The following is an 18045-nucleotide window of genomic DNA, read 5'->3' as shown; positions in this document are numbered from 1 at the left end:
AGATAGGTTCATGTACACTTTATTTAATTTGATAAAGGCATACATTTAGTGCGAGACCAACATCCTAGAAGACATTCTAAAATGTACAACATTTTTACAATAATTTCTTACAAAACATCAAAGCAAAGGTTAGAGCAAGAAACAATTCCATTATCCATCAGGTCTTTCTCACAGCCACATTATCTGTTGGGAAAGCACAAAACACAATGAACAGGTTTTACTTTATAAACATTGGTTTCCATCCAGCTCTGGTTGGATGGAAATCTGGACTTATCTGAACTCTGGATTTCACATGGAGAAACGGCGAATGAACTGCTCAGAAAACAAACCCAAATGAATAAAGCAACAAGTAACCCTTCCAGCTTATACATCCTCTTAGGCGATTGAAAAAGTTTGTAAGAAAACATGTTAAACATGCACTTTTTATCATTATATACAGTAACATGTACAGTGTAGACAATCTAGAGCAGGGATGGGCAACTGGCAGATCAAACCCAAAACAATTTATTGAAATAAATAGGAACTAATTAGGGGGAATTGACTGTTGAGAGTTAAGTTGTGCATCAGCCGTCTTTATCTTATGTCAGTCACTGAAACTCACTCAATTAGCTACACATTTTTAGATTAGTAAATTAGTCTAGCCAGCAATCTAAACATAGTAATCATGGCCCCCCATCAATTTTTTTTTGTTTTGTCGTCACTCTCACTCAGACATATTAACATGGCATAAGTCAGAACACAATGTGTAGAATTGCAGGAAATTAGCTTAAACACGGCTAATATGTCTCCACCCCATGGCTAAATGAGTAAAATTGCATAAAATGTGTTTTAAAATGGTAAAATCTTTTCTACACCCCATGGCTAAATGTGTAGAATTGCAGGAAAGTAACTCTAAAACAAACCAAAAATTCTCTCAATTGTTAAAAGTGGGGGATGCTAAAATGTTTTGCTCGCAGGGTGGGGGCCCCCCCAACAAAATGTAGCTTAGGGTGAAAAACACTAGGGCCGGCTCTGACTGCATGTGTGGGTATGGATGTGGGTGCACACACTGTGGCCGCTCAGGATGAGTTCAGATTTTTTGTGGTCCCCATCCCCATCAAAGTTGCCCACCCCTGATCTAGAGGGTTGTGATAAAGAGAAGGGGTGGGAGAGAGTTTGGCCTGGAAGAGGACTTGGGATGTTTTTGATGGGACAGTGTGAGGGCAGAGGTCAGAGATATAGGACTGAGGTGGCACTGAAATATAGTCCCTTTGGTGTCTGGAGCAGTGGTAGGGGTGGGTGAGCAATCAGCTGGGATGAATCAGAGGTCTGGGTACATTGCGCTGCGGCCCTCCGGGACTGGAACTACCCACCCGGGGTGTGGGGCTGAGGCCAGACCAAACAGGCAGAGGAGGCTATGGGTGAGCTGTGAGGTGTAGAGGACAGCTGTCAGTACAGTCAGTAGCGCTGCCAGTCTCCGCAGACCTCTTCCTCAGCTCCTTGCCAGTGCCTGTTGGTTTGTGGTGGCTGTGGTGGGCTGCTGGCGAGTGCTTGCCATGCTCCGGCTGGTGCCTGCTGCTCGCCAGTCCCTTGGTGTCCTGGGGTTGGAAGTTTTCTCCATGGTGGCGCAGCTTCGGGTTCTGGTTTCTCTCTGACTCCACCTGCAGGTAGGCCCTCACCTTGTGGTGGCGGGCGTTGCTGTCGGTGTCGCTGAAGTCGATCACGCGGCACTCGTATGTGCCCTCGTCAGACGGCTTCACGCTGGACAGACAAAGCTTGTGGGAGATGTTGCTCCCGGCAACCTTCACCACCTGCAAAACAGACCAACAAAATGATATTTCATTGGTCGACATCCAAGAGTTAAATTATACATTTTGTTCCATGACACTGTATACCCTATCTATTACAAACAAAAACTAGAAATCCTCACATCACGATAACTCAACCCTAATTTGTCCTCCAGCTGAATTTCTCATTCAGATCTGAAAATACTGTCTGTATCTGTTGTTATTCAATTTGCTCCAAAAAACAATAAACTTCCTTGTGCATCACCACCATCACCCCCTTCTCTGTCCCTGCATCCTCTGTGTGTGTGGATGAGCCAGGCTGACTGGTCCGGATGAGGCTGGCAGACAGCTCTGTAATGAAATGCTGGCTGCGTTACCACAGATGCGCCACAGTGCAACACTTACAGAGCAGCTGCCCCCGCCTCCCCAAGCCCTGTACTGCTGGCAGCCCCACCGAGCCCAGTAGAGTCCAGCCACCCGGCCCCTGCGCTCAATAAAGCTGTCTGGCAACCAAACAGATTGAGTGGGCATGTGAGGAGGCATGTACACACACACACACACACACTCAGAACAATGTCCTATTATAGGCGCCAGTCCCTTTGTTTCCATGTTGCCAACAGCTGTTCCATTTGCTTCCTTGAACAAATGAGGAGATGCTGTGCCCTGCATGCTGTACATACAGAACATGCCTTTACTGGGTAAGGATGTAATAGTTCAGTGGCTTATAAAAGGCTGTGGAAAATATATTTTATGGTGTCAGATCTTAGATAACACAAAGTGATCACATGCTGTGGGAATGTCATTGGTTGTGATGCACCAGGATATAAATCCAGTTGTCTTTATTAGCTTCCTCCCATTCAGGTAGTGTACCAAAGGCTGATGATTTGTCTGTGGCTGTCTATCTCTATTATCAGTCCAGAGTCCTCTAGGCTTACAGAGAAAATCACTCAATCACATTCAACCTTAAGACAAATAAAACAGACCAAAATACTATTTTAGGACTATAGTTAGTACAGTGCCTTGCAAAAGTATTCATCCCCCTTGGCGTTTTTCCTATTTTGCATTAAAACCTGTAATTTAACTGTATTTTTATTTGGATTTCATGTAATGGACAGACACAAAATAGTCCAAATTGGTAAAATGAAATTTAAAACATAACTTGTTTTAAAAATTCTAAAAAAATCATTCTAAAAACTCCTTTTGCTGTGAAGCCCATAAATAAATTCTGGTGCAACCAATTACCTTCAGAAGTCACATAATTAGTTAAATAAAGTCCTGTATGATCTCAATCTAAGTGTCACATGATCTCATATATATATATATATATACATACATACACCTGTTCGAAAGGCCCCAGAATCTGCAACACCACTAAGCAAGGGGCACCATGAAGACCAAGGAGCTCTCCAAACAGGTCAGGGACAAAGTTATGGAGAAATACAGATCAGGGTTGGGTTATAAAAAAATATCCAAAACTTTGAACATCCCACGGAGCACCAAAAAATCCATTATTAAAAAATTGAAAGAATATGGCACCACAACAAACCTGCCAAGAGAGGGCCGCCAACCAAAACTCATGGACCAGGCAAGGAGGGCATTAATCAGAGAGGCAACAGAGACCAAAGATAACCCCGAAGGAGCTGCAAAGATCCACAATGGAGATCTGTCTATGGGACCACTTTAAGCTGCACACTCCACAGAGCTGGACTTTACGGAAGAATGGCCAGAAAAAAGCCATTGCTTAAAGAAAAACAGCAAAAACAGCAAAAACAGCAAACATGTTTGGTGTTCGCCAAAAGGCATGTGGGAGACTCCCCAAACATATGAAAGAAGGTACTCTGGTCAGATTAGACAAACATTTTGCTTTTTGGGCATCAAGAAAAACGCTATGTCTGGCGCAAACCTAACACCTCTCATCACCACGAGAACATCATTATGGTGGTGGCAGCATCATGCTGTGGGGATGTTGGGGAAATTATGGAAATTCTTGAGGGAAACCTGTTTCAGTCTTCCAGAGATTTGAGACTGGGACAGAGATTCACCTTCCAGCAGGACAATGACCCTAAGCATACTGCTAAAGCAACACTCGAGTGGTTTAAATATCTTGGAATGGCCTAGTCAAAGCCCAGACCTCGATCCAATTGAGAATCTGTGGGATGACTTAAAGATTTCTGTACACCAGCGGAACCCATCAAACTTGAAGGAGCTGGAGCAGTTTTGCCTTGAAGAATGGGCAAAAATCCCAGTGGCTAGATGTGCCAAGCTTATAGAGACATACAGCTGCAAGTCTCTTGGGGTAATTGCTGCAAAAGGTGTCTCTACAAAGTATTGACTTTGGGGGGTGAATAGTTATGCACGCTCAAGTTTTTAGTTTTTTCTGTCTTATTTCTTGTTTGTTTCAAATAAAAAATATTTAGCATCTTCAAAGTGGTAGGCATGTTGTGTAAATCAATTGATACAACCCCCACCCCCCAATAAAATCGATTTTAATTCCAAGTTGTAAGGCAACAAAATAGGAAAAATGCCAAGGGGGTGAAAACATTCGCAAACCACTGTAGGCCTGCATGGTTTAGTATAATCTCATAGCGTCAATAGAACATGAAAATATTTAAACTCTTAAGACCATATACAAGGTGCCGAAAAGCTGATTGGTGTTTTCAGTCTGGTTGATGCCATTAGCTATACTTGTGGGGAAACATGAAACATGCATCCATGTCTGCTGGAACTGATGACTCTGGGCTGGAACTCATGACACCGTTTTACCAGCTGAGCGATGGCCCAGTGGCATCCTCTTCCACACCACAGCTGGTGGTTTCATTATAGTTAGTCAGCAGCAGCTAGCCAGCCAATAGGGAATTGAACCAGGGAGGAAACATCAGATCAGAGATAGGCTTAATCTTTTCCTGGAGACAATGGAGTAGAGGGAGAACCTGGTTTATACTCCTCCACACACAGCAAGATAAATAGCTGCTGTTCGAGCACAGAACTAGCTGTTAACAAATCATTACCCTCAGTCAGCCTGGTGGCAACAAGGAACTACGCCACGCCAGATGAGCTATCAAAAGATCCGTTGACTCTCTAATCATTCTTCAGCAGGGAGCACGCAGTCTCTCTTTTTTTAAATTAAGACAGCAGATCGCACTTGTAAAGACAGCACTTGTAAAGACAGCACTTGTAAAGTTTGGCCTATTCATGCTTTACTGAGAGAAGAAAAGAAGACCTTACTGCACTTTCCTATAGATCTGAAACACACAACTGTAGCAGAAGCAAGTGTACTGACAATCAGCTTCCAAGAAATTGCAATATTTATTGATTACTTTTTAAAATTTTGTTTATTTTATTTAGGGAGTAGATCAGCTTTAATATTGCAGATAGATTGTGGCTTCATCAATGTAATTGTCTGCATATTTTCCAATCCCCCAAGACCTCAGAAGAAAATGGTATACCTCCACAAGTCTGGTTCATCTTGCGAGCAATTTCCAAATGCCTGAAGGTATTACGTTTATCTGTACAAACAATAGTACGCAAGTATAAACACCATGGGACCACGCAGCCATCATACTGTCTCCTGGAGATGAATGTACTTTGGTGCGAAAAGTGCAAATCAATCCCAGAACAACAGCAAAGGACCTTGTGAAGATGCTGGAGGAAACAGGTACAAAAGTATCTATATCCACAGTAAAACGAGTCCTATATCGACATAACCTGAAAGGCCGCTCAGCAAGGAAGAAGCCACTGCTCCAAAACCTCCATAAAAAAGTCAGACTACAGTTTGCAACTGCACATGGGGACAAAGATCATAGTTCTTGGAGAAATGTCCTCTGGTCTGATGAAACAAAAATATAACTTTTTGGCCATAATGACCATCGTTATGTTTGGAGGAAAAGGGGGAAAACTTGCAAGCCGAAGAACACCATCCCAATCGTGAAGCACGGGGGTGGCAGCATCATGTTGTGGGGGTGCTTTGCTGCAGGAGGGACTGTGCACTTCACAAAAGAGATGGCATCATGAGCATGGAAAAGGATGTCGATATATTGAAGCAACATCTCAAGACATCAGTCAGGAAGTTTAAGCTTGGTCGCAAATGGTCTTCCAAATAGACAATGACCCCAAGCATACTTCCAAAGTTGTGGCAAAATGGCTTAAGGACAACAAAGTCAAGGTATTGGAGTGGCCATCACAAAGCCCATACCTCAATCCTATAGAAAAATGTGTGGGCAGAACTGAAAAAGTGTGTGCGAGCAAGGAGGCCTACAAACCTGACTCAGTTACACCAGCTTCTTCTAGGAGGAATGGGCCCAAATTCATCCAACTTATTGTGGGAAGCTTGTGGAAGGCTACCCAAAAATTTTGACTCAAGTTAAACAATTTAAAAGCAATTCAACCAAATACTAATTGAGTGTATGTAAACTTCTGACCCACTGGGAATGTGATGAAAGAAATTACATCTGAAATAAATAATTAGCTCTATTATTATTCTGACAATTCACATTCTTAAAATAAAGTGGTGGTCCTAACTGACATAAGACAGGGAATTTGTTTTCCCCCTAACCCTACCACTTATTGTATAATTTTGGTAATGAGGCCTCTATTGGACACTAAATGACCAACAAGACGAACAAAGGTGTAAAAGAGACACCAGACAGGTAGGAGATATAACATATAATGCAGTAAAGACTCACACTTATTTTGGTAGCATCCTTTGACATCTCATCCTGGGGTACAACCTGTAGGAAAATATTTCAAAGAATGAGAAACATTAGACATACTTTTATAACATTTTCTTCATTGGGTAAAAATGCCTTACATCAATGAGTCCACTTCCAGGTCATTTGATCAGAGCAGAACAATGGGCCTAATAATGCTCACTTTACAGGTAATTGCATCAAAAAGGTACAGCTGGGCTCAAAATGACATAAACCCAGTGTTCCTCTGTGCATAGTCTGCATACTGTATGCGGAGAATCACCACTCTATTCAGAGCAATAGATCTAGAAGTGAAACCTGTGTTTCCCTCCAAGGTACTCATCTCCACATTCGTAGCATAACTCACATTTATAATATGAATTCAAAACCAAAAAAAGTATGCAATACATTTCAACCTGAGAGGAACCAATATATTATCCTGTAGACATGGTTCATCCAGGAAAAGAGTGTAGGCCTGACTACATTACAACACAGACTGTACAGTATTCTAGGCCAGTAGCACCACCTGGCCCACGCTCCAGCAAGGGAGGCATGGTGTAACAGCCAGTCCTCCAGGGGCACGTCATGAATAATGAATCTGAGTGAGGTGAGAGGAAGTTTCTTTACATTTCTCCCTTTTCCAATTAAAAAGTGTCGAAAGACAGCAGGAGGCCTGGAAAACGTCACGTCCTTATGGAAAACCTGCTCTGCTTTGCCCAGCTCAGGTAGTCCTCCTGATGAAATATTTCCTCAGCCTCCTCTTCTGTTCTTGTGCCTCTGGGGAACCTGCTGCTATTTCTGCCTACTGCAGTGATTCATGTGTGGTTTGTTACGTGCTGCTCACCTCACTCAGTTTAGATCTGTGTACTTTATTAGTTGGTCCTGATTTTGACCTGTATAGCTGTGCACGATGGCAAACTAAAGATTGAGACTGAGTAAAGGAGTTTGTGTGCATATCCTACACTACTTACTGCTATTTGCTATTTACATTGTGATTCGCAATGAAGGAGAATAGGAAGACTGTTCCACAACTATCCATGCTCTGCCGCATCCCTGTGATCACTGATCACAGAACACCTCCTCAGCAACATTCTCTAAGCAGTGACAGAGAGCGAGCAGTCTCTTAATGTGTTGAAAATCCCAAATTGTTTGCATTGTCAACTTCCACACAGCTCCGACACACACACTTACCCCACCAGACATGCCACCAGGGGTCATTTCACAGCCCCCAAATCCAGAACAAAATCAAGAAAGCGTACAGTATTATATAGAGACATTATTGCATGGAACTCCATTCCATCTCATTTTGCTAAAAAAACAAACAGCAAATCTGGTTAAAAAAAAAGAAAAGCAATACCTCACAACGCCTCTCCCCTATTTGACCCAGATAGTTTGTGTGTATGTATTGATATGTAGGCTACGTGTGCCTTTAAAAAGAAGTTGATGTATTTCCGTCCTTGAGCTGTTCTTGTCTATTAATGTTCTATATTATGTCATGTTTCATGTTTCTAGTGGACCCCAGGAAGAGTAGCTGCTGCTTTTGCAACAGCTAATGGGGATCCTAATAAAATACCAAATACCAGTCTAGCTACCTGATTGGTGGTCCAGGGCTGTTTCTCTGTCCAGTCTCTGTGGTTTCTGATGTACCACCACTGGATCTCCAGGGAGTAGGAGGGGCCTGCCCCCCGGAAGGAGCACGCCATCTCCACGTCCTGGCCACTCTGTGCTGTGATGTCATGGGGAACCTCTGTGAACACAGCTGTATGGAGAAAAAGCAGTTGGCTATGAAAAAGATGACCCAGTCCTCTCTGAAGACAATATCGCTGTTTTGCTCTTTGATTTACAGTGATAATACACTGTGATTGTAAAAGTCTCAAATAGAATGTTGAGTAAACCCTAGTAATAGTGTGCATAAAGAAATTGTATTTCCGTGCTATAGGCATTCTGCAAATACAACTCTTTAAGGAACACAATCCATAAAGACTTGTGTTTCTAAGCAACTATGAGGAATTTAAATCATAAATCCTCATTTACTAGATAAAACCATTCTATTTTGATGAATCTCATTGTGCTCACCTGGCTTGCTATTTAGTTAGCGTAATTATTCAATGTTTGTAATAAAAAGTGTTGGTATTAATATTACCACTCTGCATGTAATCTAAAGAAGGCATTACTGTCAAAACAGTTCTCCCTTGTTGCTGTTAAAGAAGCAATACTATTGTTTTGGTTTTTCAGTTAAGATATAGCTTTGAACTATAACAGACAGCTTTGGTATATTCTCAAAAGTAGTTCTGATAAGCAATGTCATAACTGATTAGTTCAGCCTTGCGGAAGGACTGGCAAACTAAAGAGGACTTGGGTGTATCTCTCTCCAGCATAAAACCACACTCAATCTGTGATGGAGTGCTTACTAAACAAACGCTGAGATAGTTGTGAATGTGTTCAAACACACAGTGTAAATATGCAGTGCAATAATAATGCAGTTTACATAGCCTGTCATAATAATATAATGTAATAATACAGCTGCAAGCAGCAATGGACGGGGTTCACAGGACAACAGAAAGAACACAAGATCAGTTGGATAACAAAGCAAGGACTATCATGTATGAACTATCTTAATTTATGTGCAATCAGTGAAAGCTTTACAATGTTTATCTCAATACCACAAGCATGACACAAGTGAAGTTTAGTCTAGTGCTCTAGGTTGGTTTGAATGCAGCAGGTAATCATTCTTAAAGTCATCACTTAATGTATTGAGTTTATATACTGAACAAAAATATAAACGCAACATGTAAAGTGTTGGTCCCATGTTCCATGAGCTGAAATAAAAGATCCCAGAAATGTTCCATATGCACAAAAATATTCTTTAAAATTTTGTGCACAAATTTGGTTACATCCCTGTTAGTGAGCATTTCTCCATCGCCAAGATAATCCAAAGTCACAAAAAACTCAGATGGGTGTGGCATATCAAGAAGCTGATTAAACAGCGTGATAATTACACAGGTGCACCTTGTGCTGAACGCCACTCTAAAATGTGTATTTTTGTCAAACACCACAATGCCGCAGATGTCTCAAGTTTTGAGGGAGTGTGCAATTGGCATGCTTACTGTAGGAATGTCCACCAGAGCTGTTGCCAGAGAATTGAATGTTAATTTCTCTACCAATGTCGTTTTAGAGAATTTGGCACTATATCCAACCGGCCTCACAACCGCAGACCATATGTATGGCTTTGTGTCGGCGAGGGGTTTGCTGATGTCAAAGTTGTGAACAGAGTGTCCCATGGTGGGATTATGGTATGGGCAGCCATTAGCTACGGACAACAAATACAATTGCACAATTTTATCCATGGCAAATTGAATGCACAAAAATACTATGATGAGATCCTGAGACCCATTGTGAGCCCATTGTTTTTAAGGTATCTGTGACCAACAGATGCATATCTGTATTTCCAGTCATGTGGAATCCATAGATTAGGGCCTAATGATTTTATTTCAGTTGACTGATTTCCTCATATGAACTGTAACTCAGTGAAATCTTTGAAATTGTTGTTCAGTATATATCAATTCTGGGTTCAATTTGATTAATGGATTAGTGTTATTTTCATGATATTTCATATTCTAATGTGCTCGGTTGTGCACCGGGGCCTCCCACTCCTCTTTCTATTCTGGTTAGTGCCAGTTTGCGCTGTTCTGTGAAGGGAGTAGTACACAGCATTGAACGAGATCTTCAATTTCTTGGGAATTTCTCACATGGAATAGCCTTCATTTCTCAGAACAAGAATAGACATGAGTTTCAGTTGAAAGTTCTTTGTTTCTGGCCATTTTGAGCCTGTAATCGAACCCACAAATGCTGATGCTCCAGATACTCAACTAGTCTAAGAAGGCCAGTTGTATTGCTTCTTTAATCAAGACAACAGTTTTCAGCTCTGCTAACATTGCAAAAGGGTTTTCTGATGATCAATTAGCCTTTTAAAATGATAAACTTGGATTAGCTAACACAACGTGCCATTGGAACACAGGAGTGATGGTTGCTGATAATGGGCCTCTGTACGCCTATGTAGATATTCCATAAAAAATCTGCCGTTTCCAGCTACAATAGTCATTTACAACATTAACAATGTCTACACTGTATTTCTGATCAATTTGATGTTATTTTAAATGGACAGAAGATGTGCTTTTCTTTCAAAAACAAGGACATTTCTAAGTGACCCCAAACTTTTGAACGGTAGTGTACATAGTCAAAAAAGTGAATTGTTAATAGTTTCCTTATTTTTTAAGATATGCCAAACTTAACATGGTTCATCATGGTAATGTATATGATGACCCCCAAACGTTTTAAGTTCATAGTTCATTGTGGAGTGGATGTACAAAAGACGTAAATAGACACGCAAAATCAGATTTCCTGATTCGTCAATAACTCAGCCATCTCTTAAAACTAGAACCCTTAGATACATTTTTGGACTTAATGAATTATATATAACCATTGATTCTTATAACTTGCCACATGAGCTTAGTTCAACTGTCGTACCCCATCAGAATCAAAAATATAAACGTTTAACTCCAATGTTAGTAAAATAAGTAAATGTAAACGAACACTGTATAGCCTCAACAGATGGTTAAAACTATAATCATGGAGGGTCATCATCGCTAGCTCTGTCTATGAATTTGAGAGTGGTTACATTTCCCCAGGCCCCTCCCACAGCTTTGTTAAAACCAAAATAAAAGTTGGGGTGACCCTTTGTTATTGTTTCAATGAAGAATTCTAGCTTTAACCAATCCCTTAGCGTTTCTCAAACTAAGTTAACAGATGTATTTGGACATAGGTTTCATTAGAACATGTTTTTCAAAGGTTTTCAAAAATGTCCTAGGAGGGAAATCCTTATGGGCAAATTTCATGTTCATCATGCACACAAAGTTTCAACAGGGCGACGTACTGTATATGTGAGACCCCTTATAACAGTGCCCCTTATAGGCCAATTGGTGCCATTATTTTTGACCAAGTTACTCATGGCCTCTAGGTCTTACTCTTTTCTGTGTGCCAAATTAGAAAACAAGTTACCAGTCTATGCTTGAGTCATTTGACCATGTTAAGAAAAAAAGTGAATAAGAATTCAGACAATAACAGTGTTTTCACAGCTTTGTTGTGAACCTCTAAATATATGCCATTTAACACACACTTTTATCCAAAGCGACCTACAGTCACGCGCGCATACATTTTACACATTTGTGGCCCCGGGGATATAAGCCTGCATTAAATGTTTACTCTTGCCCACGTGGATATCAGCTAACCTACTGAATGTCAAAAGAGCGTAGCACATTCTGAAGTAAGAACATCTTCTGTTTCCCACTGTAATTCACATGGAAGTGGAGCTAGATATGGGCCTCCTTCCAGACATCTGCCTGGGTGGGAGGAGAGCGGGGAAGCTGCCTGGGCTGAGCTGGCTCCTCTCCATGTATAACACGGGCTAAAATCCCCCACATGGGTAAACTAGCTTTAGCAGAATGAAGACATCAGTTTTTCTGATCGCAGCACATCTGCCTATTAACTGGGCCCAAATCCTCTTAAACACTCTCTTAAAACACATTTTTAATTTGTAGCTAATCCCCTTCATGGTGACGGGGGCTCAGAGGAAGCAACCACACAACCCCACTGGTGTACTGCTGCTCACACTGTTTGAAATCTGTCTAACACTGGTGAAAGTGTCTTTCCTCGGCAGACAACGGAGTCAGCATGGCAAACCATTGTGTTCTAGGAGTAACCTCCAAAAAGTCACAAAAAACTCAGATGGGTAGCACAATATCAAACTCTAGCAATGCCTCCAATAGTACACTTTCCACAGGGAAGTGCTGGAACATAATTGGTGCTTCTTAGAAAACACTACCCTCAAAAATCACATCAACCTTGAGTATTCATGAGAGACAGAACTGAGAGAATGAGAGAGAGAACTGCATTCAATGTGAGACACAGAGAGCAGGAGCTGGCCATGGTGCTGAAAGTCCGGTGCTCCTGCTAGCTTATCGTTAGCTCCCAGGTGGTAGGCCTATTCAATCTCCACTAGGATACCGGAGGACATTGCATAGAGGCAATAAAGAAATTCCATTTCTTCTTCAAATTTCTATCTAACATTCTTTGTAATCCACCGCTCCCAAGTCTTAGTTTAATAGCCTCTCTAAATATCTGGACTAAATGTGCACACCGAGAACACAATGTCTCCCACTCCGGAAAGCTACAAGCCCTCAGTCATATCTCACTTGTAAATTGATCAAACCCCTTTGTATTTTTCATTTGCCAGACACAAAACACACTTTGCATTGATTCAGCATTACATGGTGGGAAGTGGAGGAGCAGCAGCCTAAGGGCTCTATTCAATCAGATTCACTTTAGCCAACATCTGCATAGCGGTTGTTTTGGCGGTGGAACTGTGTTAGAGTCTACAAGCGGCTACTGGTATTATACCTAAAGCGGACATTGCCATTAAGAGAAATCCCATGCATTAAGAGTCACATTAAGAGAAATTCCATGTAGCCTTGCTTACAAGTTTGAACACTGGAATGTGAGATGTAATCTACACTTCAATTAGGCTGATAGAAATCCTCATTATTTAGTTTGATGATTTTCAATTTGAGTGTCATTATTTCTATATAGCCTACACTTTGTCATTGTGAACTTGTAACAGGAGTGTGACAGGTGTGGCTTTGTGACAATGATCAAGAGCAGCTGTTCACCGATTTGACAGCTCCAACACAGTTACACCTCAAAAACATTAAGCTATGTGGATGTCGGCTATGGACGGTTAACGTTAGATCTGATTCAATCTAGGCCTAAAGCTTTCTTGTATTCAAAGCATTGATGTAAACGGTCATTAAATGGATAGGCTCTCTGTAGTGGTTGTTGATCACGTTTCTGTATGAATCGGGATGACACATTTGTATGACATGATGCCAAATATGAGTTTATAGGGAAAATGTGTGAATGATTGACAATACAACAGTCTGTGTATATTTATTTGATCAAAGCCTACATGAATGACTCCATTGATTTGGATACAATGCTAATTCAAAGATGGCGTGTCTAATAATTAACACCCTATCTGCACATTTTAATTAGAGGCCTCAATGGACTTTAGAAATTAGATCTGAAATGTCTGGAGTAATAGAATAAACAAATCACTTCAATAATTGCTGGAAAAACTGCAACAGAAAGACAGACGAAGGGGAGCAGGATAAGATGGAGAGGAATCTTTTAGGCTTGAGAAATCCTGGGAGGACTGCTGTCTTCATCTTCCGTTGAAATGTGGAGTTATTATTGTGCGTTGATCAAAGCTAGCTAGAGCTGGCTCATCGTGGTATTGTCTTAATGCAGAATACCTCAACACTTGAACTTTTTTTGTAAGATATCACTAATAACAGACAAATAGAGATTCACCACTTTCTCACTGCACGTAACCTTTTCTTAAATCTTTGTATTTTCTTTGTGGTTATCTTGAGAAAATGGCCGAAAGGAAGGGGGATTGCAGCCCACACTATACTGTAAGTGGAGAGATGGATATCTATTTGATTGGACAGTATGAAAAATGACTGAGCATGGCTGGGATGGGAAATAAACCATTTATATCATCTATTCCCGTGAGATCTAATGAGCGAGGCGAGCTGTGTGGTAACTTGCTTATTAGAATCTACAGCAGCAGCTTATTTGAACTCAGGTGGAGGAATTCCGCTCAAGGCTCCAAATAAGTAATAATTCCAAGTTGCAGTCTGATAGTCACCCTGCACAGCACAGACAACATCACTGTCACGCCCTGGTCTTAGTATTTTGTGTTTATATATTATTTGGTCAGGCCAGGGTGTGACATGGGGTTATTTTGTGTTGTGTTGTGGTATTGGGGGTTTTAGTAGGTATTGGGATTGTGGCTGAGTAGGGGTGTCTAGCATAGTCTATGGCTGCCTGAGGTTCTCAATCAGAGTCAGGTGATTCTCGTTGTCTCTGATTGGGAACCATATTTAGGTAGCCTGGGTTTCACTGTGTGTTTGTGGGTGCTTGTTGCTGTCTTTGTGTTTGCACCAGATAGGGCTGTTTCGGTTTTCATTATTTCATTTCGTTAGTTTTGTAGTTTCTGTATGTATAGGTTTTCCTTCATTAAAATATATCATGAATCATCATCACGCTGCATTTTGGTCCGATCCTTGTTCTACCTCTTCGTCAGAGGAGGAGATAGAAGAGAGCCGTTACAATCACGCCATTACACAACCATCATTTGCATTTTCCTATTCTGATCCATATTCTGGGCTGGAAGTTGCTGTACCACAACAACTCATCCAAATTCCACTCTCGCCCCCATGAAATTGCATCACAACAGTCTTCCCCTTTCACTCTCTTGCTTTTTAAATATCTCATAACACTGCAACCACAGTCACTAGGTCCACCTCTGAATATAAATGCTTCTATTCTGTGACATGGTTATGAGTTTGAAAGTTTTGAAATGATCCTTCCCTTGTTTTGGTGGTTAGACAACAGTTGGTAAACAACATTTGCTGGGATGGTGGCCAGATGAGGACTGTGTGTTCGTTGCTGGTTCTCCCCGGTAGCAGAGAGCGAGAGCGAAAGAAGTCCCACTGGCTTTGAACAACCGATTATGGAGCAATAATTCGGATGCCAAAACTTCAGCGCTGTCTCTCATTACACCCAGCAGTACCATCCACATCCTTGACTTGGGCTTCTCCTAGATACAGTGCATTCAGAAAGTATTCAGAGCCCTTTACTTTTTTCACATTTTGTTACGTTACAGCCTTATTCTAAAATTGATTAAATTGTCCCCCCCATCAATCTACACACAGTACCGCATAATGACAAAGAAAAACATGTTTTTTATACATTTTTGCAAATTTATTACAAATACAAAATGGAAATATCACATTAATATAAGTATTCAGACCCTTTACTCAGTACTTTGTTGAAGCACCTTTGGCAGCGACTACAGCCTTGAGTCTTCTTGGGTATGTTGCTACAAGCTTGGCACACCTGTATTTGAGTTTCTCCCATTCTTCGCGTACCGCACATACACAGACAGGGGGAGTTATCCATTTTAGAATAATGCTGTAACGTAACAAAATGTGGAAATATTCAAGGGGTCTGAATACTTTCTGAATGCCCTGTATGTACATATAACTAGGAATAAAAGTAACAGATAGTAAACATGTTAGTGCAAAAAAGGGTCAATGCAGGTAGTCCGGGTAGCTATTTGGTTAACTATTTAACTATTCAGGAGTCTTATGGCTTGGGGGTAGAAGCTGTTCAGGGTCTTGTTGGTTCCAGACTTGGTGCATCAGCACCTCTTGCTGTGAGGTAGCAGAGAGAACAGTCTATGACTACGGTGGCTGGATTCTTTGACAATTTTTAGGGCCTTCTTCTGACACCGCCTGGTATAGAGGTCCTGGATGGCAGGGAGCATCAATGGTACAGCTGTATAACTTTTTGAGAATCTGAGGGCCTATGCCAAATCTTTTCAGCCTTCTCGGGGGAAAAGGACTTGTCTTGCCCTATTCAGGACTGTGTTGGTGTCTTTGGACCATGAGAGCCTTAGTGTGTGGACATCGAGGAACTTGAAGCTCTCGACCCACTCCACTACAGCCATGTCAATGTGAATGGGGGCGTGCTCGGCCCTCCGTTTCCTGTAGTCCACAATCAGCTCCTTTGTCTTGCTGACGTAGAGGGAGAGGTTGTTGTCCTGGCACCACACTGCCAGGTCTCTGACCTCCTCCCTATAGGCTGTCTCATTGTCGTCTGTGATCAGGCCTACCACCATCATGTTGTCGGCAAACTTAATGATGGTGTTGGAGTTGTGAGAGGCCACACAGTTGTGGGTGAACAGGGAGTACAGGATGGGACTAAGCACACACCCCTGAGGGGTCCCCGTGTTGAGGTTCAGAGTGGTGGATGTATTGTTGCCTACCCTCACCACTTGGGGGCGTCCTGTCAGGAAGAGCTTGTACGTGGAGTAAAGGTAATTTAGAGTTTTTTTCGGCTCTATTTGCACAGAGGACGTGCTGGTAGAAATGAGGTGAAACGGATTTCAGTTCTCCTGCATTAAAATCACAGGCCACTAAGAGTGCTGCCTCTGGATGAGCTTTTCATGTTTGCTTTTGGCCTTATACAGCTCATTGAGTGCGATCTAAAAGTACCAGCATCGGTTTGTGGTGGTAAAAAGACAGCTATGAATAATCTAGATGAAAACTCTCTTGGTACGTAGTATGTTCTACTGCTTATCATGAAGTATTCTAACTCATCGGAGCAGAACCTCGAGACTTCCTTAAAAGCTGCTGTTAACAAAGACACACCCATCCACCTTGAGCATAACCGACGCTGCTGTTCTGTCCTGCCGATGCATATAGAAACCAGTTCCAGTATATGTGTATTATCCATGTCCTTATTCAGCCAAGTTTCCGAGAAACATAGGATATTACCGTTCTTAATTTCGTCACCGGCGTAGCTTCATTAAGGTGCCTGCACGCCCGCCTCTATATCGCCGTCTCTTTCTCTTCCCGAGTCTCGGGGATTAGGGTCTTGTCCGGGGTGAACAGTGCTGTTTGCATCCCACTAGTTGAAGTAGAAATCTTCATCCAAATCGAGGTTAATGATCGCTGTTCTGATGTCCAGAAGCTTTTTTTCGGTCATAGGAAACGATGGCGGAAACATTATGTCCAAAAAAAATTCGGATTAGCGAAAGAAAACACAAAATAGCAGGAGCCTGCAAACCGGCTGCAATACATTCCAACACCATTCTATAACATTGGGCAATGGATTTTGCGTGTAGTAACTCTTTCCAGTGTGCATCAGCAAGAGGCAGTTTTTTTGCAGTATTTTTGTAGCTAACATGTGATGATAAATACACACTGGATTGATGTAAACAATCATGATATCATTCTGCCAGGTAAGCATAGGCTACTCTGTAATTAACATTTAATTGAGAAGGTTTTTGGGAAATTGTTTCCATCTACCAGAAGACTTTTCATTAGTATCATCGCTAACGGCTACACAAAGTGGTAGATGCACATACACAGACAAGGGGAGTTCTCGTTGCCTCTTCAGAAAGTTGCAGGAAATATGAATCACTGATACATTCTGTTCAATATATTTAGTTGATTCCCTACTATTCAATGTATTTTTTTATTTTGTTAACTTCCAATTTAATATCTTGATTTCGTCCGCGTTCTTTGTATTGTAGATTTTATAGGGCCTTAAAATATCTGTTGTTTCAGCCATCATCCACAGGGCTGAGGATTGTTGAATGTTGTATCACTAACAGTGACAGGTACATGTAAAACCCCAGCTCTCAGAGCCGTGATGATCCATGCTGGGGGTCTGCCTCTAACACTTAGAGCTTCTGCTACTGTAAGATGAAGTATGATGATATTGTTCCTTACAGCACAGCCTGTCTGGTATCTATAAAGCAATCGAGTGATGTGAGTCATGCCATCATCAGGCCTCTACATAAGATGGTCAGTGTTCTACATTACACGGGGGGAGCTCTAATGAACTACACATTTCTACTGATCTGGAGCCAGAAACTCAGGGATTGTAGATGACACTTTGGAAAA

The 18045-nt window shown here is 41.6% G+C and overlaps 1 protein-coding gene across 1 annotated transcript in view; it reads right to left on the bottom strand.

Moving 5' to 3' along the window:
- Positions 1-3: 3 nt before the first annotated feature.
- Positions 4-18045, bottom strand: part of LOC112244989 (V-set and transmembrane domain-containing protein 2-like protein) — a 33084-nt gene continuing 15042 nt past the window's right edge. The window contains exons 2-4 of the mRNA XM_024412911.2: positions 8044-8210; positions 6449-6493; positions 4-1790 (exon numbers count right to left, since the gene is read on the bottom strand). Of these exons, the coding sequence (XP_024268679.1) occupies positions 1395-1790; positions 6449-6493; positions 8044-8210 (608 nt within the window). The 3' untranslated portion in view covers positions 4-1394. The remainder of the gene's footprint in view (positions 1791-6448; positions 6494-8043; positions 8211-18045) is intronic.

Source organism: Oncorhynchus tshawytscha, linkage group LG16, assembly GCF_018296145.1.
Source record: "Oncorhynchus tshawytscha isolate Ot180627B linkage group LG16, Otsh_v2.0, whole genome shotgun sequence".
NCBI classification, from domain to species: Eukaryota; Metazoa; Chordata; class Actinopteri; order Salmoniformes; family Salmonidae; genus Oncorhynchus; species Oncorhynchus tshawytscha.
Note: the sequence above shows the minus strand (reverse complement) of the source record. Positions and strands in the feature narration are given on the sequence as shown.